Genomic DNA, 23,255 nt, shown 5'->3' on the forward strand with positions numbered 1-23,255 from the left:
GTTTCCAATAGTTGTTTGTATATAAGCTATTTATACTGGTGTGTGGGACTCCATTGTTTTGGAGAGTTATTATTTTGTTGTTGGCAGTTGCCGTTTAGTTAATATATTATTTATTTGTTAAAAAACGGTCATTATTATTTATATTGTTTTAAAGTTGTAAAAAGGGGAAAATCCTGTACAGTACTTGCTTGACCGAAAAATTTGAATAAAATATATATTTTCAAAAAAGTATGGGTGCAGAAAACCAACCCGTATACATTCCAGGAATTATTTCTCTACGGTAATGTGACTAATTTGATGTGTCCAATCTATATGCAGATTAGTCACCCATAATTATAATAATAATCTTTATTAGTGTCACAAGTAGGCTTACGTTAACACTGCAATGAAGTTACTGTGAAAATCCACTCGTCGCCACACTCCAGCGCCTGTTCGGATACACTGAGGGAGAATTTACAATGTCCAATTCACCTAACAGCATGGGCGAGATTCTCCCAGCCCCCCATCGGGCCGGAGAATCGCCGCAACCGCGCCATGCTGCCTCGACACACAATTCTCCGAGGTGCGGAGAATCGGCGCCATTTGTGCCGGCGCATTTGGCGATGGGGTCTGGCCCGCGATCAGGGCCCACCGATTGGCGGGTCGGCCTCTCCCCCCCCGGGTCAACTTTGTTGCGCATCCGACCCCTGAACCCCCACGCCATATTGCGTCGGGGCCGGAGCGTTCAGTAAGGCCACCACGCATGCGCGGGTTGGCGTGTCGCCACTGCACATGCGAGGGTTGGCGCCGCCCCCAGTGCTCGCCAGGAAGTGAGGCTGGAGTGGCGTGATCCGCTCCAGTGCCGTGCTGGCCCCCTCGCTACTACCCGCGGCCGTTTCGCGCCGTCGGCGGCGCAGACACTCAGTCCCGCGATCGGAGAACCGCGCCTCATGTCTTTCGGGACTCGTGGGAGGAAACCGGAGCGCCCGGAGAAAACCAACGCAGACTCAGGGAGAAACTGCAGACTCTGCACAGACAGTGACCACTGGTGTTCCTTTATCACATGCGTCTCTAATTTCCTGTTTAATGCCATCCCCACTGCAGTTTGAGTTTGGGAGTCTGTGTACAATCCCCACTAATGTTTTTTGCTCCTTAGTGTTTCTCAGCTCTATCCATACAGATTTCAGATCATTAGAGCTAATACCCTTCCTCACTATTGCGTTAATTTCCTCTTTAGCCAGCACTGCCACTCCACCACCTTTTCCATTTTGCCTGTCCTTCCTAAATACGGAATACCCCTGGATGTTCATTTCCCATCCCTGGTCACCCTGCAGCCATGACTCCGTAATCTTCACTATATCATGCCCGTTTACATCTATTTGCCTGATTAACTCATCCACTTTATTGCAAATGCTCCATGCATTAGGCACAAAGTCTTAAGGCCTGTCTTTTTAACATTAGTTATCCCATTCCACTATTATTTATTGAGGTTGATTCTGGCCCTTAATTTCTCTGCCTATCACTTTTCTTATCCCCCTTACTGTCTTTTGTTCTTGTCCTTGATTCCTACTCCTCATACTCCTTGCATAGGTTCCCAACCCCCTGACATTTTAGTTTAAACCTTCCCCAACTAGTCTAGCAAATACTCCCCCGAGGACATCAGTCCCGGTCCTGCCCAGGTTTAACCCGTCTAATTTGTACTGGTCCCACATCCCCCAGAACCGGTCCCAATGTCCCAGGAATCTGAACAATTCCCCCCCACCCCCACCCCCACCCCAACACACACACAAAATCTCTTCAACCACGTATTAATTTGGTATATCCTTCTATTTCAACTCTGACTCGCTCATGGCACTGGTAGTAATCCTGAGATCACTGCCTTTGACGTCCTACTTTTCAATTTACTTCCTAACTCCCTATATTCTGCTTTTAGAACCTCATCCTTTTTTTTCCTATGTGGTTTATAGCAAAGTATAGCATGGCCATTGGCTCTTCACCCGCCCCCTTCAGAATGTCCCATAGTTGCTCTGAGACATCCTTGACCCTAGCACCAGGGAGGTAACACACCGTCCTGGAGTTGTTTGCAGCCACAGAAATGACACTTGATTCCCCTTACAACTGAATTGATCTCCTGCCTGACGCAGGTGGAGAGGCTTGCAGAGGTATCAGCAATGCCCAGATTGTGTTTTTAAATCATATTTAATATTCTGAAAGACGTATACAAGGAAGTATTTTAAATACAAAGTCAGTAATTGAAAGGAAGTTTCCGACCATTGTTCTCTGGAATGAAGAGAAATCAATTGCTGCATCATTCTTCACATCAAATAACATTTACCACCCTTTAAAATTTCACAATCCAACTAATTCCATCAGAATGAGAACATTGAAATCCAGATTACCTAAAAAAAAACAAATTTAAACAGAAAATAACAGTTAGACCTTTAATCAGAAAGAAAGATCTTGTATAAACAGACATGCTTATGAGTTATTTCAGACAAGATTAGCTCAACTTCTGCTTTTATTCATCCAGTTCAAAATATTAGGAAAAGCCCTGTTATTCTGTCAATGCTGCAGACAGCAACATTAATGAGGTGATGCACTCTGACGCCAGCCTGCATGCATGTCCACAAGGTCACAATGGGAGACCCAGGGTATGGGTGTGTGTGTGTGGAGGGCTTTGCAGAACATGGTAGATACTGTCACGATGGATACTGTGTGCACTTTGGGCGCGATTCAACCACCGCTTTGCGCCCGGCGCAGATCTGACCGTGCTGGATGAATAGCGACAAAGTCCAATATCAGAGATTTGCTCAGGGCGTGAGCCATTTTGCGAATTGCCCGACCCGCTCCCAATGGTGAGTTCCAGATCTTGCAGAAAAATGGCGGGAATATCATGAACCCTCATTTCAATCTTGTTATTGAGATTGAAGGTGAGTGCAGCGGCCTCCTGGGAATTATCCGACCACTCAGTGGAAAGTCAAATGGGCGTTGGTTAGTGCTCCTTTTCAAAAATGTGAAGCTAGCGCAATGGCTGCTGAGGGGTAGTGAGGAGGTGAGTGGACATTTCCATTTTCCAGCATGCAGCTCAAGGGCACCAGAGCTGCTGCCGCAGTGCTCGGGGGTGTAGGAGATCTCTCAGGGGAGTTGGGTTTGGTCAGGGGCTGAAGCGTTCTAGACCTGGGGTTGCCCCTGGACCAGGGGTGAGGGTCTTTGTGTCTGTGAGGCCTTCAAGCCATCTTTAAATATTGTTGAGATCCCTAACAGGGGCAACCACAGCTTCACTTCCAGGACAGAGCCCTGCTGTGGCTTCTTTCCTGAAGATCAATTTCACTCCCTTTGACTGTGAGCAGCCTCTAGCTTCACAACCGAAGGCTATTTCAAATGAGGATATAGCTTTGTTGGTTGTGATTGCACTTCACAATCCTCAACTCTCAAGTGCCTCCTCGCGGGCACACGTGCCATGCCTCAGAGGATGATTAGTGCACTGTATGTCCAGCAAACTTTGATGCCTAAACACTGCACCTGAACTCTAGGAGAGTCAGCACCACAGAGGCAGCTGTTCACAGTCAAACACTAAAGAGCAGGACTTCAGCACTGGGGATCTTCTCGCAGCCAAAGGGTAAGTGTATGGATCAGGGGAGGGTACCTGAGCATGGTCTCCTTAATCTTCCCGGCAGAGATCTGGGGTCCAGGGGCTCCTGATGTGGCCGGGGTGTGTGTGCAGAGTAAGGTTTACCAGCACATCTGGCTTGCTGGATGGTACTCTGAGAGAAGGTGGGACATGTAAGGGTGGGGGAGGCTTGGGGGATTTGAGGGTCCCGAGATGGAAGCCTAAGTGATTGTCTATCTCTCTTTCTCCGATTCCTTACAGATATAACAATGTTTGCTGGTGTGGATTTTGTGGAGGCCGTCCTCGTGTTGCTGGTGACAGCTGAAGTGGTCAGACACTGGTGACGGCAGCAACATCAACACAGACAGATTGGAGGCAGCACCCCATGTGCAGGGGCCTCCGCAGACCCTGAAAACACAGCCGCCCATCAGGTTGAGTAGGGAACCAGAAGGGGAGGCCAGCGACGGCCCAAGGTGTAGAGGCGTCGTTGGTCATTCAATTAGCCAACGGACACTATGTGCCACAAAAGACGGTGTCTCGACATGAAGACAGTGCGGCACCTGTGCCACGTCCTTGCGGAGTTAGCACCCCATGGAGGAGGACACCCGCTCCCGGTCACCGTGAAGGTCACCGCTGCCTTCGGCGTCTATGGCACTGGGTCATTCTAGGGCTTGAGTGGCGACATGTGTGGCATTTCACAATCTACAACCCACAAGTGCATCTGGGAGGCAACCAATGCTCTGTATGCCCAGGCATCAGACTTTATCACCTTTGAGCTGGACCAAGTCCACCAAGCTGCCTGGGCTGCAGCATTTGCTGCCATCGCCGGGATGCCCCAGGTTCGGGGGTCAATCGACGGCACGCATGCCACCTTACGAACACTGGGGCATCAGAGAGTGCTCTATATTTTTTTTTAAAATCTTTTTTTTTCAATTAAGGGGCAATTTAACGTGGTCAATTCACCTACCCTGCACATCTTTGGGTTGTGGGGGTGAGACCCATGCAAACACGGGGAGAATGTGCAAGCTTCACACGGATAGTGACCCAGAGCTGGGATCAAACCCGGATCCTCAGCGCCACCGTGCCAACCGGGAGTACCCTAAATTAACAGGAAAGGGTTCCACTCCCTAAGGGTTCAGATTCTGTGTTACCACCATCTCCGAATCATGCACGTTGCCCAAGATCATGGGTGACAAGGGATATCCACTAAGATCTTGGCTGAGGCCCACGCTGCCACCCATGCTGTCATTGAGCGGTGCATCGAGCTGTTAAAAATGTGATTCTGATGCCTGGGCCACTCTGGTGGTGCCCTGCAGTCCACCCCCCAGAGAGTCTCCCGCTTTGTGGTTGTCTGCTGGGCCCTCTATAATCTGGCACAGCTATGGAGCAACATGCAGGAGGAGGAGGAGCAGGAGGAAGACGAGGGTCACGCGGCCTCATCTGAGGAGGTGGTCCAGAAGGGGCTGGAGGACAAGCCAAGGACGAGCCTGAGGATGGAGGACAGGCTCAGGCGAGGGTCTGCCATACCAGGAGGACCAGGGAGGGCCTCATTGTCTCCCGATTCTCATAGGGCAAGACTGTGCCCATCAGCCCCCCCACATCTCCCCCTCCCACCTATTTTGGGTGGCAGTATGTCAAGTGGGAGGCATGGTAGCACAGTGGTTAGCACTGTTGCTTCACAGCGCCAAGGACTCGGGTTCAATTCCCACTTGGGTCACTGTCTGTGCGGAGTCTGCACGTTCGCCCCGTGTCTGTGTGGGTTTCCTCCGGGTGCGCCGGTTTCCTCCCACAAGTCCCCGAAAGACGTGCTGTTAGGTAATTTGGACATTCTGAATTTTCCCTCAGTTTAGCGGAACAGGCGCCGCAATGTGGCAACTAGTGGATTTTCACACTAACTTTGTTATAGTGTTATAGTGAGCCTACTTATGACAATAGTAAAGATTATTATTAATAATCATTGATCACTTTATCGTAAGGTTTAGGGATAGAAAAGGATAATAGGCAATTCAAAGTTAAAATAATTAACTGGGAGAAAGCCAACTTCAACGGGACAAGAACGGAGCTGGGGTGGTTTGACTGAAATGAAAGGTTGATGGGAGAAAGTGTCGCTGAACAATGGGCTACCTTCAAAACACAAATGGTCTGGACACAGTCAAGGTATATTCCCTTGAAAGGGAAAAGTAGGCCAAACTAATCCACAGCTGCCTGGATGAAGAAGGAGATAGAAATTAAGATAGAAAAAACTGTTCTTATCATAGAATTTACAGTGCAGAAGTAGGCCATTCGGCCCATCGAGTCTGCACCGGCTCTTGGAAAGAGCACCCCACCCAAGGTCAACACCTCCACCCTATCCCCATAACCCAGTAACCCCACCCAACACTAAGGGCAATTTTGGACACGAAGGGCAATTTAGCATGGCCAATCCACCTAACCTGCACATCTTTGGACTGTGGGAGGAAACCGGAGCACCCGGAGGAAACCCACGCACACACAGGGAGGATGTGCAGACTCCGCACAGACAGTGACCCAAGCCGGAATCGAACCTGGGACCCTGGAGCTGTGAAGCAATTGTGCTATCCACAATGCTACCGTGCTGCCCCGGTATGCCACCTTATGACAGGTGTCAGGTAGAAAATACAGTTGAGAACCAAGGTTCAGAGGGGAGGTGAATAGGCATAGTTGGAGAAGAGAAGAGGCATTATGAGAATAGACTGGCAGCCAACAGAGAAGGAATCCCAAACTATTCCTTGGCATATAAATAGTAAAAGGTTGGTAAATGGGAGGAGTGGGGCCGATGAGGGACCTAAAAGGGAATTTAGACATGGAGGCAAGGGGATTGGCTGTGGTAGTCAATGAATACTTTGCGACTTCCGGGTGCGGCGATGACCAGCTGAGTCGCACGTTTCGGCAGCTCCCAGTGGAACGGACTTTTAGGCTCTTAATATGAGCCCCAACGGCAATTTTAACGGATAAAAGTACTGTGCGGTGAACCAGAAGGGAATCCCCCCTGGATACGGATGAAAAAAGGAGAGAAAGGTGGCCGGATTGCGGTGGATCCTTTAGAGCAGCGGCAAGGAAGGCAAGCAAAAACCAAGATGGCGTCGGAAGGTGGCAGTTTAATATGGGGCCCTGAACAACACGAGTTTTTGAAACGCTGCGTGGAAGAACTCAAAAAGGAAATGACGAAGGAGCTGTTGGCCCCGATATTACAGGCGATCGAAGGGCTAAAGGAGGAGCAAAAGACCCAGGAGCGGGAGCTTCGGGTCGTGAAGGCAAAGGCTGCCGAGAATGAGGACGACATACAGGGCCTGGTGGTGAAGACGGAGATCCACGAAGCACACCATAAACGATGTGTGGAAAGGCTGGAGGCGCTGGAGAACAACGCAAGGAGGAACAACCTAAGGATTCTTGGTCTTCCTGAAGGTGCGGAGGGAGCAGACGTCGGGGCATATGTGAGCACGATGCTGCACTCGTTAATGGGAGCGGAGGCCCCGGCGGGTCCGCTGGAGGTGGAGGGAGCATACCGAGTGATGGCGCGAGGACCGAGAGCAGGAGAAATTCCTAGAGCCATAGTGGTGAGATTCCTCCGTTTTAAGGACAGAGAAATGGTCCTTTGATGGGCAAAGAAAACCCGGAGCAGTAAGTGGGAGAACGCGGTGATCCGCGTATACCAAGACTGGAGTGCGGAGGTGGCGAGAAGGAGGGCGAGCTTTAATCGGGCCAAGGCGGTGCTTCACAAAAAGAAGATAAAATTCGGAATGCTGCAACCGGCAAGACTGTGGGTCACATATCAAGGGAGGCACCACTACTTTGAGACGGCGGATGAGGCGTGGACTTTTATCGTGGAAGAAAAATTGGAATGAGCGGGTTATTAAAAAAAGAACGTTTGAAACAAAGTGGTGGGGCGAGTATGGGGGGCGAAGAGGGGGGTAAAAAGGGGGGAAAAGAGGAGTTTTATGTTATTAATCCTGCGATGTGGTAACTTTTCTTTCTTCCACAGGAGGTGGTGGGGGGAGGAAAGGAGGTGGAGGAGATGGGGCGTTGGCCATTGGGGGCAGGGCCAAGGGGGAAGCGCGGGCTCGGTTCCCGCGCTATGATAATCATGGCGGGAATAGGGAAGCAGGAAGGAGGGGGCGTCGCACGGTGCGAGCCGAGGTCACGGGGGGGAAGCCGAGGTCGGCCAGAGTTTGCTGACTTCTGGGAGCAACATGGGGGGTGTAACTACGCTAGTGGGGGATCTAGCGGGGGGGGGGAGGGGGGAATTATTGGGCTGCTGCTGCTGGGGAGAGGGGGGAGCTGGCATGGGGTGGGGTGGGCGGGGGAGCACCGCCTGGGGGGGGACACAGCTGCGTGGGAACCGGGTGAGGAGCTGGAAAAAGGGGATGGCTAATCGACATGGGGGGGGGGGGGGGGGGGGTGGGGGGGGGGGGGTGGTGGTGGTGGTGGTAAAAAGCCACCCAACCCGGCTGATCACGTGGAACGTGAGAGGGCTGAACGGGCCGATAAAGAGGGCACGGGTACTCGCACACCTTAAGAAACTTAAGGCAGACGTGGTTATGTTACAGGAAACGCACTTGAAACTGATAGACCAGGTGAGACTACGCAAAGGTTGGGTGGGGCAGGTGTTCCATTCGGGGCTAGATGTGAAAAACAGGGGGGTGACTATATTAGTGGGGAAGCGGGTAATGTTTGAGGCAAAGACTATAGTGGCGGATAGCGGGGGCAGATACGTGATGGTGAGTGGCAAACTACAGGGGGAGACGGTGGTTTTGGTAAACGTATATGCCCCGAACTGGGATGATGCCAATTTTATGAGGCGTATGCTAGGACGCATCCCGGACCTAGAGGTGGGAAAGTTGGTAATGGGGGAGATTTCAATACGGTGTTGGAACCAGGGCTGGACAGGTCGAGGTCCAGGGCTGGAAGGAGGCCGGCAGCAGCCAAGGTGCTTAAAGATTTTATGGAGCAGATGGGAGGAGTAGACCCGTGGAGATTTAGCAGACCTAGGAGTAAGGAGTTTTCGTTTTTCTCCTATGTCCACAAAGTCTATTCGCGAATAGACTTTTTTGTTTTGGGAAGGGCGTTGATCCCGAAGGTGAGGGGAACGGAGTATACGGCTATAGCCATTTCGGATCACACTCCACATTGGGTGGACTTGGAGATAGGGGAGGAAACAGAAGGGCGCCCACCCTGGAGAATGGACATGGGACTAATGGCAGATGAGGGGGTGTGTCTAAGGGTGAGGGGGTGCATTGAAAAGTACTTGGAACTCAATGATAATTGGGAGGTCCAGGTGGGAGTGGTCTGGGAGGCGCTGAAGGCAGTGGTTAGAGGGGAGCTGATATCAATAAGGGCACATAAAGGAAAGCAGGAGAGTAGGGAACGGGAGCGGTTGCTGCAAGAACTTCTGAGGGTGGACAGGCAATATGCGGAGGCACCGGAGGAGGGACTGTACAGGGAAAGGCAAAGGCTACACGTAGAATTTGTCTTGCTGACAACGGGTACTGCAGAGGCACAGTGGAGGAAGGCACAGGGTGTACAGTACGAATATGGGGAGAAGGCGAGCAGGTTGCTGGCCCACCAATTGAGGAAAAGGGGAGCAGCGAGGGAAATAGGGGGAGTGAGGGATGAGGAAGGAGAGATGGAGCGGGGAGCGGAGAGAGCGAATGGAGTGTTCAAGGCATTTTATAAAAAATTATACGAAGCTCAACCCCCGGATGGGAGGGAGAGAATGATGGGCTTTCTGGACCAGCTGGAATTTCCCAAGGTGGAGGAGCAGGAAAGGGTGGGACTGGGAGCACAGACTGAAATAGAGGAAGTAGTGAAAGGAATTAGGAGCATGCAGGCGGGGAAGGCTCCGGGACCGGATGGATTCCCAGTTGAATTTTACAGGAGATATGTGGACTTGCTCGCCCCGCTACTGATGAGGACCTTTAATGAGGCAAAGGAAAGGGGACAGCTGCCCCCGACTATGTCAGAGGCAACGATATCGCTTCTCCTAAAGAAGGAAAAGGACCCGCTGCAATGCGGGTCCTATAGACCTATTTCCCTCCTAAATGTAGACGCTAAGATTCTGGCCAAGGTAATGGCAATGAGGATAGAGGATTGTGTCCCGAGGGTGGTCCATGAGGACCAAACTGGATTTGTGAAGGGGAGACAGCTGAATACGAATATACGGAGGCTGCTAGGGGTAATGATGATGCCCCCACCAGAGGGGGAAGCGGAGATAGTGGTGGCGATGGATGCCGAGAAAGCATTTGATAGAGTGGAGTGGGATTATCTGTGGGAGGTGGTGAGGAGATTTGGTTTTGGAGATGAGTATGTTGGATGGGTGCAGCTGTTGTATAGGGCCCCAGTGCGAGTGTGGTCACGAATGGACGGGGATCTGCATACTTTCGGCTCCATAGAGGGACAAGGCAGGGATGCCCTCTGTCCCCATTATTGTTTGCACTGGCGATTGAGCCCCTGGCAATAGCATTGAGGGGTTCCAAGAAGTGGAGGGGAGTACTTAGAGGAGGAGAAGAACACCGGGTATCTCTATATGCGGATGATTTGTTGTTATATGTAGCGGACCCGGCGGAGGGGATGCCAGAGATAATGCGGACACTTCGGGAGTTTGGAGAATTCTCAGGATATAAACTGAACATGGGGAAAAGTGAGTTGTTTGTGGTGCATCCAGGGGAGCAGAGCAGAGAAATAGAGGACTTTCCGCTGAGGAAGGTAACAAGGGACTTTCGTTACTTGGGGATCCAGATAGCCAAGAATTGGGATACATTGCATAGGTTAAATTTAACGCGATTGGTGGAACAAATGGAGGAGGACTTCAAGAGATGGGACATGGTATCCCTGTCACTGGCAGGGAGGGTGCAGGCGGTTAAAATGGTAGTCCTCCCGAGATTCCTCTTTGTGTTTCAGTGCCTCCCGGTGGTGATCACGAAGGCTTTCTTCAAAAGGATCGAAAAGAGTATCATGAGTTTTGTGTGGGCCGGGAAGACCCCGAGAGTGAGGAAGGGATTCTTACAGCGTAGTAGGGATAGGGGGGGGCTGGCATTGCCGAGCCTAAGTGAGTACTACTGGGCCGCCAATATCTCAATGGTGAGTAAGTGGATGGGAGAAGAGGAGGGAGCGGCGTGGAAGAGATTGGAGAGGGCATCCTGTAGGGGGACTAGCCTACAAGCTATGGTGACGGCCCCATTGCCGTTCTCACCGAAGAAATACACCACAAGCCCGGTGGTGGTGGCGACTTTGAAAATGTGGGGACAGTGGAGACGGCATAGGGGAAAGACGGGAGCCTTGGTGGGGTCCCCGATAAGAAATAACCATAGGTTTGCCCCGGGGAGAATGGATGGGGGATTTGGAATATGGCAAAGAGCAGGAGTAACGCAATTGAAAGATCTGTTTGTGGATGGGAAGTTCGCAAGTCTGGGAGCGCTGACCGAGAAATATGGGTTGCCCCAAGGGAATGCATTCCGGTATATGCAACTGAGGGCCTTTGCGAGGCAACAGGTGAGGGAATTCCCGCAGCTCCCGACGCATGAGGTGCAGGACAGAGTGATCTCAAAGACATGGGTGGGGGACGGTAAGGTGTCAGATATATATAGGGAAATGAGGGACGAGGGGGAGATTATGGTAGATGAGCTGAAAGGGAAATGGGAAGAAGAGCTGGGGGAGGAGATTGAGGAGGGGCTGTGGGCGGATGCCCTAAGTAGGGTAAACTCATCGTCCTCGTGTGCCAGGCTAAGCCTGATTCAATGTAAGGTGTTACACAGGGCGCATATGACTGGAGCACGGCTCAGTAAATTTTTGGGGGTAGAGGATAGGTGTGCGAGATGCTCGAGAAGCCCAGCGAATCACACCCACATGTTCTGGTCATGTCCGGCACTACAGGGGTTCTGGATGGGGGGTGACAAAGGTGCTTTCGAAAGTAGTGGGGGTCCAGGTCGAACCAAGCTGGGGGTTGGCTATATTTGGGGTTGCACAAGAGCAGGGAGTACAGGAGGCGAGAGAGGCCGATGTTTTGGCCTTTGCGTCCCTAGTAGCCCGGCGCAGGATACTGTTGATGTGGAAGGAAGCCAAGCCCCCGGGGGTGGAGACCAGGATAAATGACATGGCAGGGTTTATAAAGCTGGAACGGATTAAGTTCGTCCTAAGGGGATCGGCTCAAGGGTTCACCAGGCGGTGGCAACCATTCGTCGAATACCTTACAGAAAGATAGAGGGAATGGAAAAGAAGAAGGGAGCAGCAGCAGCCCAGGGGGGGGGGGGAGGAGGAACCAGAAGGACTCTCAGGGTTGTTAATATATACGTATAATATGTATAGGTCGTTGCTATAAATAATTGTATATTGGACTGTTAAATCATATTTTTGGAGAGTGTTTATCTGAGACAAGGCAGTTGCCATTTAGTTTTAGTTTTCGTTATATATTATTTATTCTTTGTTTATAAAACAGGTCATTGTTATTTATACTGTTATATTATTGTGTAAAGGATACACAATGTACTGTGATGGTTGACCAAAAATTTTCAATAAAATATTTAAAAAAAAAAAAATGAATACTTTGCATCTGTCTTTACCAAGGAAGTAGATGCTACCCAGGACATGGCGACAAGACGAGAAAACTCTGTCCCTAGAATGGTTCAAAATTGATAAGGAGGAAGTGGTGAATAGACTATCGGTGCTGAAAATTGACAAGGCACCGGGACCGGATGAGATGTATCCAAGAAGGTTGAAGGAAGTGAGAGTGGAAATTGCAGGGGCGATGGCCGTAATCTTCCCGTCTTCTCCCGACTCAGGGGAGGTGCCAAAGGATTGGAGTATTGCAGATGTATGCTCTTGTTCAAAAAAGGTTCTGAGGATAAGCTCAGCAATTACAGACCAGTCAGTTTAACTTCAGTGCTGGATAAGCTTCTGGAAACAATTATCCAGGATAGAATTAGTAGTCACATGGAAAAATGTAGGCTGATCAGGAAGAGCAAGCATGGATTTCTAGGCGGGAAATAATATTTAACGAACGTACTGGAGTTTGTTGAGGAGGGAAAAGGGTCGATGAGGGTAATGCTGTTGATGTGGTGTACATGGAAATTTAAAAGGCATTCGATGCAGTGCCACACAACAGACTTGTGAGAAAAGTTATAGCTCATGGAATAAAAGGGACAGTAGCAATGTGGATACAAAATTGGCTGAATAATAGGAAATGGAGAGCAATAGTCAATAGATATTTTTCGGATTGGAGGAAGGTTTGTAATGGTGCCCTCGGGGTCGGTATTGGGACCCTTGCTTTTCCTGTTATATATTAATGATCTAGATCTTGGTGGCCAGGGGACAATTTCAAAGTTTGTGGATGATACAAAACTTGGAAGTATTGGAAACTGTGAAGAGGACAGTGCAGAACCTCAAAAGGACATAGACAAGTTGGTGGAATGGGAAGATAGGTGACAAATGAAGTTCAATGTGCAGAAGAGTGAGGTGATACATTTTGGTAGAAAGACATGGAGCGGCAAAATAAAATTGGGGTAATATTCTTAAGCGGGGGAAAGGAGTGGAGGGACCTGGTGTATATGTGCGTAGATCATTGAATGTGGCAGGACAGGTGGAGAGAGCAGTTAATAAATCTTATAGTATTCTGGATTTATTAATAGGGGTGCAGAGTACTAGAGCAAGGAGGTTATGATTAATTTATACAACACTAGTTAGACCTCAGCTAGAGTATTGTGTACATGTCCGGGTACCACACTCTCGGAAAAATGAGAACTGATTGGAGAGAGTGCAGAAGAGGTTCACAAGAATGGCTCCAGGGATAAGAAACTTCAGTTCTATGGATAATTTGGAGAGATTGTGACTGTTATCCTTGGAGAGAAGAAGGCTAAGAGGAGATTTGATGCAGGTGTTCAAAATCGTGAGGCGGCTGGACAGAACAGATAGGAAGAAATGGTTCCCACTCGTAAGCGGATCAAGAACAAGCCAGTGCAGACACGATGGGCCGAATGGCCACCTCCTGTGATTCCGTGATTAATGCACAGGATCTGCATACGGAAAGGAAGGTTCGAAGCATTGATATTAGTTGGCAAATGTCTTGCAATGAAGGTGTACAGCTTTGAACCTCAGTTCATGCTGAGTTAACTGATCGAGGTGCCCCGGGGTTCGAGGGGCAGAAGAGGGATGTGGAAGGAGGAACATTTGAAACAGGGTTCCTGTTTCTGATGATTATCCAGCAACCCCGACTAGAAACTCCACCATATATGGATGTGGGGTGCACCCTGCAGTTGAATAGCCAGTTGATACTAACTGTCTCGGCTCAAAGGCGAAGAGTTGATTTGGGCAATGTACTGAAGAGGAGCATTTGAAGAACATTTTGTAGCCGGATGAGGGGAATGATAGAAAACAGGCAGAGGAATGTTCACGTGGAAGAATGGAATCATAAAGACATCTGTCTGATGATGTTGTTTTAGGCAAAGTGTAAGGAGAATGTGGGCAACACATCCCATTAGATTCACACCTGGGGCAACAGTGCAGCAGTCCAGAGCTCGGCTTCTCCTATTTGTGAGCACTCCTTCATGCTAATCGAAGGATGGGCTGATCCCCTGGACTTAACTGAAGTTAACAAAGAACCATGAAGACACTGGCGAATTCCTGGAGGGGTGGCAGGTTCAAGGAGCATTTCTCAAACTGGAGCTGGTTTCATAGAAGGGTGAGCATTAACTTTACGCAGTTCCAGATTCTTGTCCATTTGAAGAATCTACAACTCTGTACCCTCCAAGCCACCTGGAACACGTCACTGAAGTGAACACCTGGAGGGATATTAGAATGCTCTGTGTGGGCACTTTTTGATGGCCATGTAGTCACCAATCCCTGTACTATCACATTTAATTGCAGTGCCTGTGTTTGGATCTTCACACCAGTAGAGATGAGGGTCATGAAATTGCAATTAACAGCACATGAACCACTGTCTGGTCACACCGCATCACGTACGACTTTCTTTCCTATTGAATCAAAGGCCATCATTTAAACCACTCTCGAGATTTCAAAACAAAGTCTGCACATCTTGATACAGTCCAATTTGATTTTAGTGAGCTACTTGATCAGATTCCCACACAGAAACACCTTGGGTAATTCCAAAAGAGATTCCAATTAGGCAGTGCAAAGGCGAGGATTGCAAATCTGCCAAAAAAATGCCTCGGAAAGAGATTCCACTTTTGTCAATCGGGAGAAGAGAATTTCAAACATGTGAATGGACTGCAAGGTATGTCCATAATCACAACCATGTGAAAGATGCAGATTGCAGCTAAAAGTCACCCTTCACTGGGCAGTCAGTCACAAAATGGAGCATGAATTTTTTGCTGACAGTAGGTTGTGCTCAATCATTATTTTAAAACAAGCCTCTTCAACATGTACGTTGTCACTCTGTAGACCGAGTGTAGAAATATAAACCTGGAAGGTGGAACTCGTGATTGTGGGATATATTGGGAAGTGGAACACCTCCGGCAATTTTCGAGTGCTGTACCCCCTCTCCAGCACCTACCTCCCTCGGTTCTGCTTGCAAATTTAGCAGGCGCCACACAACTGAGCCGGCAGTCAGCAGCATTTACCCTGCTCCTGTCTGGGAATCCTAACGCTGGACCTGCCACTGAGTTCAAGAGTACGCTCCCAAAGCAACCATTCTCCGCCCGCCCAGTCAGAGACGAGTGCTAAAGGGTACCAGGGTTCCAGCACTCTGCGCAACACTGCAGAGCTACAAGCATTGAGCATGAGGAACAGGGATAGGCCATTCAGCCTTTTGAGCCTGCTCCATCATTTAGCCAGATTATGGGTGATTGTATAATTTCAATTTTATTCAACTACCTTTGCTCCACAGAACTTGATAGCCCCACCCAATAAAAATCTATTGATAAAAGCAAAATATTGCAGATGCCGGAGATCTGTAATAAAAACAGAAAAAGAGTGATGTTCTCTCGCGACAGATGCAGCTAGAGGCTGGTTTAGCACAGTGGGATAAACAGCTGGCTAGTAATGCAGTACAAGGCCAGCAGCGCGGGTTCAATTCCCGTACCGGCCTCCCCGAACAGGCGCCAGAATATGGTGACTAGGGACTTTTCACAGTAACTTCATTGAAGCCTACTTGTGACAATAAGCCATTATTATTATTTTATTTTTAAAAATAAATTTAGAGAACCCAATTCATTTTTTCCAATTAAGGGGCAATTTAGCGTGTTCAATCCACCTACCCTGCACATCTTTGGGGTTGTGGGGGCAAAACCCACGCAAACACGGGGAGAATGTGCAAACTCCACACGGACAGTGACCCAGAGCCGGGATCGAACCTGGGACCTTGGCGCCGTGAGACTGCAGTGCTACCACTGCGCCACCCTGCTGCGCGATTATTATTATTATTATTAGACCAGCTGGATTTTTCCAGAACTTTGTTTTTAATAAAAATCTATCGCTCTGAGTGTTGAAAGTTCCAGTTGTCCCAGCGCCCACACCTTTTTGAGAAAGAGGATTCATGATTCTGCGTGTTCATCACAGAGTCTTCCTTCTTAAATGCTCTCCTTGGTAAATCGGTGGTGGATTTCCAATTAGATCACGGTTTTCTTTTCCAAAGCAAACAAGCCCCACTTTCTTTAACCTTTCCTCAGAATTTAAACTCTTTGTCCCATGGATTGTCTCCGAACCCCTTTTGAGAGTGGTTTATATGATCTGGGGTCAGTTCACGGAATTGATACAGTGCAGGAGGAGGAAACTCGACCCATAGTACCTGCACTGGCTCTCCAAATGAGCAATTTAATTCGTGCCATTTTCCCGCCATCTCCCCATAACGCTGCATACTGTTCCTTTTCAAACAGCAGTCCCATTCCCTTTTAAATGCCTCGAACACACTCCCTGGCAGTGCATTCCAGATCTTCACCACTCGGTGAGTGAAAAGTTATTTTTCATGTTGCAATTCATGTTACCTGATGGTGCCTGCAACATGTTTCCCCAAACTATCTGTTTGACAAAATGTTCCGGAAACATTCCACTTGGGTCCTGAGCCATTTGGAGGAAGATTGCAGGAGTACTCTCTGACTGCTTGATTTCGTTGACATTAGCGGTGCCAAGTTGATCAAGTGCATCTGGGAGCAGACGTCGGAAAATCTCTCCTAACAACAGAGGCTGATTTAATAGATGCAAAGGGTTTTGTATGAGCCACAACACATCATGGGAAGGGGAAGTATGAAAATACTAAATCACTGAAATAAGTGTAGCAGATGTTTCTGAACCCATGATTTCCTGTTGTGTACTCTTATTTCTCTTTGCCAATTCCTTCCCTCCTCTGCTGAAATGCTACGTTTGTGCAGTCATTCTCTGGTACCTCACCGTGCGGCTGACAAGGCAGCACGGTGCGCAGTAGTTAGCACTGGGACTGCGGCGCTGAGGACCCGGTTCGAATCTGGGCCCTGGGTCACTGTCCCAGAAAAATAATAATTGGGTACTCTAAATTTATTTTTAAAAAATGTGTGAGCACTGATGCTGGATGCTGGCAGGATGTTTTATTGCAGAAGCCATCATGTCCAATCCTGTAGTTACAAATGCTGATGTCCAGTGGGATTCATCAAATCGTGGTCACAGAGTTGAGAACCCTGGCTGACTTTCCATTTCCTAACCCAGGGGCTGGGTCCACTGTTGCATCCATAAAACCACCTCAGGTGAGATCAACTAACTTAGCACTGTAGCCACCTGAGTTGGCCACTTCCCGACTTAAAATGGAGAACAGCAAAGGCTGAAGGGAAATTCAGCCAACACAGGCAAAAACCAGCAGGTGCAAGTTTACTGTGTATTAGACTGTGCAGAAACCCAGACAGCATCGATACAAGCAGCCACCTGCCTAGTAATGTAGCAGCCATCTACATAGTAATGAGCGATCCCCGGGAACAATCGAAACATTTTGAGGTAAACAAGGCCAAGCCAGACTCCTCGGCGCCAGCAGGAGCCAACACAAAAAAGGTTAACGGACACTTAAAGACCTCCCAACGATCAGGGAACAGCTCCAGTATTGGAGAAATCAAACCAAACGATTGGAACGAAGTCCAATCACTTGAAACCAGGTACGGGGTCCGCCCCGAAGGGCGAGAAGCCCCTGGGGACTATAAAGTAAAGCCCCCCAAGTTCAAATCGTCCTTCTTGACAGGGTCACTCAGCAACACGAAGCAACCCGAGAGTGAACTGTCTGGCGGCCTCCAAGAAAGTAAGTCTCAAGTCAACGCTCGCTACGAGATAGGTGCTCCTAGCTACCAGTCCATACCAGCTTTTGAATCCCGCAGACTCAGAACCCGAACGAAAGGCCATTTGTTCCCTTGACCTGGTGGGCCAGTCCGAAGCTAAGTATAGGCCTGTTAGTGCTAGAAATAGCCTACAAAGTAGAGTTTATGCATGAGTAGTGATTTACTGTGTATAATAAATGTGCTTTGATTTGAATCTTACTAATTGGTGTGTTGAGTTATTGATCATTACTTGAACTTGAACCTCGTGGCAGTATCATAAAGATACCTGGCGACTCTAGAGCAAAGGTTATAAAACAAAGCCAATTGAACCAACCAAAAGTTAGCAACAGCACTGAGTGAGGAGTGAATCTAGGCACCTTCCTGGTCTGTGTGTCTCAGCCATTCACTTGTTGAGCCATCAAGGACACACACTTGTTTCATAAAGTGGACACGAGGACTCTAATTAATGCCAAGGAAGGTTGTACAAGAGAGTTTAAAATGTAATAGGTTTTGGGCAAGGGGTGGGGGGAAAAGGGACAAAAGAAAGGTCAGCGATATGGTGGAAGACGGGAGAGATTAAATGACAGAAGGGGTAGTTTTACAGCGTTAAGTGGACATCTTTTGCTTCCTTGTTTCTTTTCTTGCCCCATCATTATCCCCATGAGGAGGTGAATGATAACATCAGTTAGATGACAAAGCACTTGCACCCAGCATAGAAGGAGAATGGCAAGAACTGGTGCATGGCTCAGGCATCTGCTGTGGAATGAAAGTCAACACTGGCAAAACCAAAGTGCTGCATATCTCAAAATCACCAAGAAATATTCATATATTCACCGAGGAAAGGAGCTAGAACAGATACAAAGATTCAAGTATTTGGCAAGCTTAATATCTGCAGATGGAAGAAAAAAGAAATAAGAACAAGGTTCTTCTGGGAAATGCTGTATTTAGTGGTGTTGTGTATGGATGTGAGACTTTGACCTGATGGAAAGGGGAGCCCAAATTGCTAAATGACACTACAAACATCACAAAACTTAATTTGGGGAGAAGGGCCACTCAACACGTATTAACTTATCTATCCATCTACATTAGGGCAGCACGGTAGCACACGTGGCTTCACAGCACCAGGGTCCCAGGTTCGATTCCATGCTGGGTCACTGTTTGTGCGGAGTCTGCACGTTCTCCCAGGGTCTGCGTGGGTTTCCTCCGGTTTCCTCCCACAGTCCAAAGATGTGCAGGTTAGGTGGATTGGCTATGCTAAATTTCCCTTAGTGTCCAAAAAGGTTAGGAGGGGTCATTGGGTTATGGGGATAGGGTGGAAGTGAGGGCTTAAGTGGGTCGGTGCAGACTTGATGAGCCAAATGGCCTCCTTCTGCACTGTATGTTCTATGTTCCTCCATCGTAGTCTTGACCCAGGAAGGAGTGGAAGGCATTTACCTCCAATGCCCAACTGAAAATACCATTCCAAGTTTCGATCACCCTTTGAGTGAAATTCTTCTGATGTGTGTTCCGAACTCTCCTTTCAACAGTTTTGATCCATGTCTCTTTCTGCTTCAAGTATCCTGGCAGCTTAAAATACTCCCTGTCTCAGCAATATCTATGCATTTTACTAGCTTTACCTTACCTACAAATAGAATAATTGAGCCTTACCTGAAGAGAGTGCCACTTTAAAGTAGAAGCTACCCCTACTCACCGTGGATAGAGCTGTGGTCTCCTGTTGTAGCGTCCTGGTCTTGATCCTCGACCTGGGGTAAATAAGCAGGCCATGTAAAACTCACCAATGAGCATGCCCGCTTCCCACGAGTGGTACCTACAGCTTCTTAAATTACTGTAGCCAATCAGTACAAAAGCAAAGACTTGTAGCTATGCAGTGACTGTCACAACCTCAAACGGGGAGTTTGGAATGAACTTCCTGAGAGGGTAGTGGAGGTAGGTTTGATCGAATATTCAAAAGGGAATTGGATTGCTATCTGAAAAGAAAGAATGTGCATGGTTATGGGGATACGGTAGGGGTGTGGCACGGGGTAGAATGCTCTTTCAGAGAGTCAGCACAGACTCGATTGTCCAAATGGCCTCCTTATGCACTGTAAAGATTCTGTGAAAGCATTTTACAGCTATTTAAATACAGTGTGATTTTAGCAACATCAATCAAGAGCGGCTCCAATACTATTGGCTGACGATGCCAGTGATTTGCTGGCACTTTACCTGGTGTTTAGTTTGGACTTTTCAAAATTTGGATAGAAATTTGAAGATAAAGACAAAATTCCAATCTGCATTTCACCAGGAAAAGATTAATACAGAAATTCTTCATCAGAAATATTTCAGGGCACAGATAGGTGTCCCCCCCATCACCCCTCCATCCCCCAACATGGAATTATCAAGGAATTCTAAAAAAGCATAAAATGGCTGAAATAAAACCCAGTACCTTGAACGGAAGAGTTAACATGATTATTTTTTAAAATTAAAACTGACTATCTGTGGAAATCTATCACAATGACAGCTAGAATCCTTAAAGATAAAGTGCAGAATCAAATTAGATTTCAGATTTAGGTACCAAAACAGAAAATGCGGCAAACATTCAACAGGTCAGGGAGTGTCTGTTCCAAAGGGCTGCTCTGCTAATAAGACATGTCTGTTCGAGTGTCTGGATTTAGCACACAATTTGGGTCGTAATTGCTGATTACCATAATTTGAATTTGCATAGAGGTACTAAATAGGCACCTGCCGGTTTAGCACTTAAGTGCTCATTAGATGCAATTTTTTGTGGAGAAGTATTTGTGAGCTCCACTCGCCCACGTTCATGAAACGTGTGGAATGCTCTAGTTGTCACACAGAGTGGCATGCTGCAGGTTGGCTCAGTGACCAAGGAGAGGACGCCTAGGTACTCACAAATGCTGGCCCAGTCAGCGACACCCACATTCCGTGAAAGAATGAAAAAAATCGCCCAATATGCATTTCTCATTAGTTGGCTTTGACCGGGATGGATTTCCATGTACATCACTGACCCGACTAACCGAAAATGAATCCTTTCATTCAACCATTTTTTTTTTTAAATTTAGAGTACCCAATTATTTATTTTCCAATTAAGGGGCAATTTAGTGTGGCCAATCTACCTAACCTGCACATCTTTGGATTGTGGGGGTGAAACCCACACAGACATGGGGAGAATGTGCAAACTCCACATGACCCAGGGCCGGGATTCGAACCCGGGTCCTCAGCGTCGCAGTCCCAGTGCTAACCACTGCGCCACATGCCGCCCCTTTCATTCAACCATGATATTTTCCTCTCCATTTCATTAATTCGACCACAGTTAGCACGCCTCTGAAATTTCCCCTCCTGTTCTATGTTGTGAATAGAACATTCAACACGTTATCATCGTCCTCCCTACATATGACTTTGTGATATTAGATTGAAACGTGAATTCACTAGGGTCTGAAAATTGATGGAACACCTTCCTTCCCTTGGTCCTCCCTTCCTGTTACTATTTACAGGCCAGGAATATCCTGAATGACTGCCAACTTGTCAACACTTCCCAATTTATTCACCTTGCCCAATCGCTTCAACATCGACTGGTATGGTCCTGAACCTAGGCGTCTCAATAATAAAAAAGGAATTTGCATCTCTGGAAGTTGCCACAGTTTGTGTGGAAGTGAGGGAATTAAACACAAGCCTTTATTCAGTAGTAAGAATGAAGAGCCAGCCTTAAATGCAGCACTGACATAGTCAAAAATGTTTGTTGCACAATGCGCTGTTTTTACCAGGTTGGGAGGTAGGAAAATTTTTAAATTTCAATTTGCTCAGCACATGTTGCGGTATTCAAAAACTCATAAGAATTAATAAATCAAACACATTCCCCATCCTACTTGATCATCTTTTTAAAAATAAATTTAGAGTACCCAATTAATTTTTTCCAATTAAGGGGCAAATTAGCATGGCCAATCCACCTACCCTGCACATCTATTGGGTTGTGGGGGTGAAACCCACGCAAACACGGGGAGAATGTGCAAACTCCACACGGACAGTGACCCAGAGCCGGGATCGAACCTGGGACCTCGGCGCCGTGAGGCAGCAGTGCTAACCACTGCACCACCGTGCTCTCCTACTTGGTCATCACGAGTGTGTCGGCACTGGCTCAATTGCACTCTCTTCTAGATCAAGCCAGGGGTTGAGCCCATGAAACAACTGAGGTGAGTGCAGAAGCTGTACTTCACTCTCAAAGCTGCTGTCTTTCAGATGCAAAGTTAAACTGGGGTCCGTACCCACCCGCTCTGGTGGATATAAAAGATCCCACGGCACTATTTTGAAACCCCCCCCCAGTGTCCAGGCCAATTTTTCTCCTTCAATCAGCATCAAAAAACAGATTATCTGGTCATTATCACAATGCTGGTGTGGGAACTTGCTGTGCCCAAAACTGGTTGTTGCACTTCCTACATTACAACAGTGACTACATTGCAAAAAAAGTACTTCACTGGCTGTAAAGCTGTGAGATGTCCTGTGGTTGTGAAAAGCAATGTGAACATATCAGCCATGATCAAATGGTGGAGCAGACTCAATGGGCCGAATGGCCTAATTCTACTCCTATATCTTATGGGATATACTTTGCGATTTCCTGTTTGCTGATGATAGTACACTAGATGCTGATTCGGAGCTGGACACACAACGTAGTATGGACCTTTTTACCAGTGCACGTAACAACTCTGGCCTTACAAACAGCACAAAGAAAACTGAAGTAATGTGCGTGCTCCAGGAAAGCCCTATCTCGAGCTCAGGGCTTCGACAGCACATACATTCTGTCGAACTGTCTATATCGATGATAAGACAAATGCAAGAATTGCCAAAGCAAGTGTAGCCTTCGGCAGGCTTCGAACATCAGCCTAACAAACAAAGTCTGTGGAGCAATAAATGTACCCACCGTGCTCGACAACACAAGAATCAGACTGTGTACCAGCATCATGCTAAGAAGCTCATTTTCACTTGAGCTGCCTTTGGAAGCTTCTGAAGACTCGCTTCACCTGGCATGCCAAGCATCCACACCATATTGAGTCAGCCACAATTGAGTTAGGTGATCATGCAGCCAAAATGCCTGACACTCACTTACCACAGTGAACCTTCTATGGAGAGCATGGGTGTGGGGTGCGCTTTCATGGCAGTCAAAGGAGGCGCTGCAAGGATATTCTGAAGGCTTCATTTAGGAGCTTTGATCGAGATGTCAGGTCCTGGGAATAGCTCGTCTGAAATGTTGCACTTGGCGCAAGCTGATAAAAAATGGTGCGGCTCGCTTCGAAAACAAACACGTATCAGAGAGTGACAAAAAACCCACTGGGAGAAAATCTCGAACCAGTAACGTGTCCAAAACCTAACCGTCCTATTTTCAGCAGACCCTTCGGGCGCAGAACGGCCTTAGCACTCAGCTACATACTCACCGGGACCCAAAC

The 23,255-nt window shown here is 48.0% G+C and overlaps 1 protein-coding gene across 3 annotated transcripts in view; it reads right to left on the reverse strand.

Moving 5' to 3' along the window:
* Positions 1-2,159: 2,159 nt before the first annotated feature.
* Positions 2,160-23,255, reverse strand: part of fam120b (family with sequence similarity 120 member B) — a 94,031-nt gene continuing 72,935 nt past the window's right edge. For all 3 annotated transcript variants that reach the window (XM_072513053.1, XM_072513061.1, XM_072513045.1), the window contains 2 exons: positions 19,514-19,565; positions 2,160-2,378 (listed from right to left, as the gene is read on the reverse strand). In XM_072513053.1, coding sequence (XP_072369154.1) covers positions 2,375-2,378; positions 19,514-19,565 — 56 coding nt within the window. In that variant the 3' untranslated portion in view covers positions 2,160-2,374. The remainder of the gene's footprint in view (positions 2,379-19,513; positions 19,566-23,255) is intronic.

Source organism: Scyliorhinus torazame, chromosome 1 (genome assembly GCF_047496885.1).
Source record: "Scyliorhinus torazame isolate Kashiwa2021f chromosome 1, sScyTor2.1, whole genome shotgun sequence".
Lineage (NCBI taxonomy): Eukaryota > Metazoa > Chordata > Chondrichthyes > Carcharhiniformes > Scyliorhinidae > Scyliorhinus > Scyliorhinus torazame.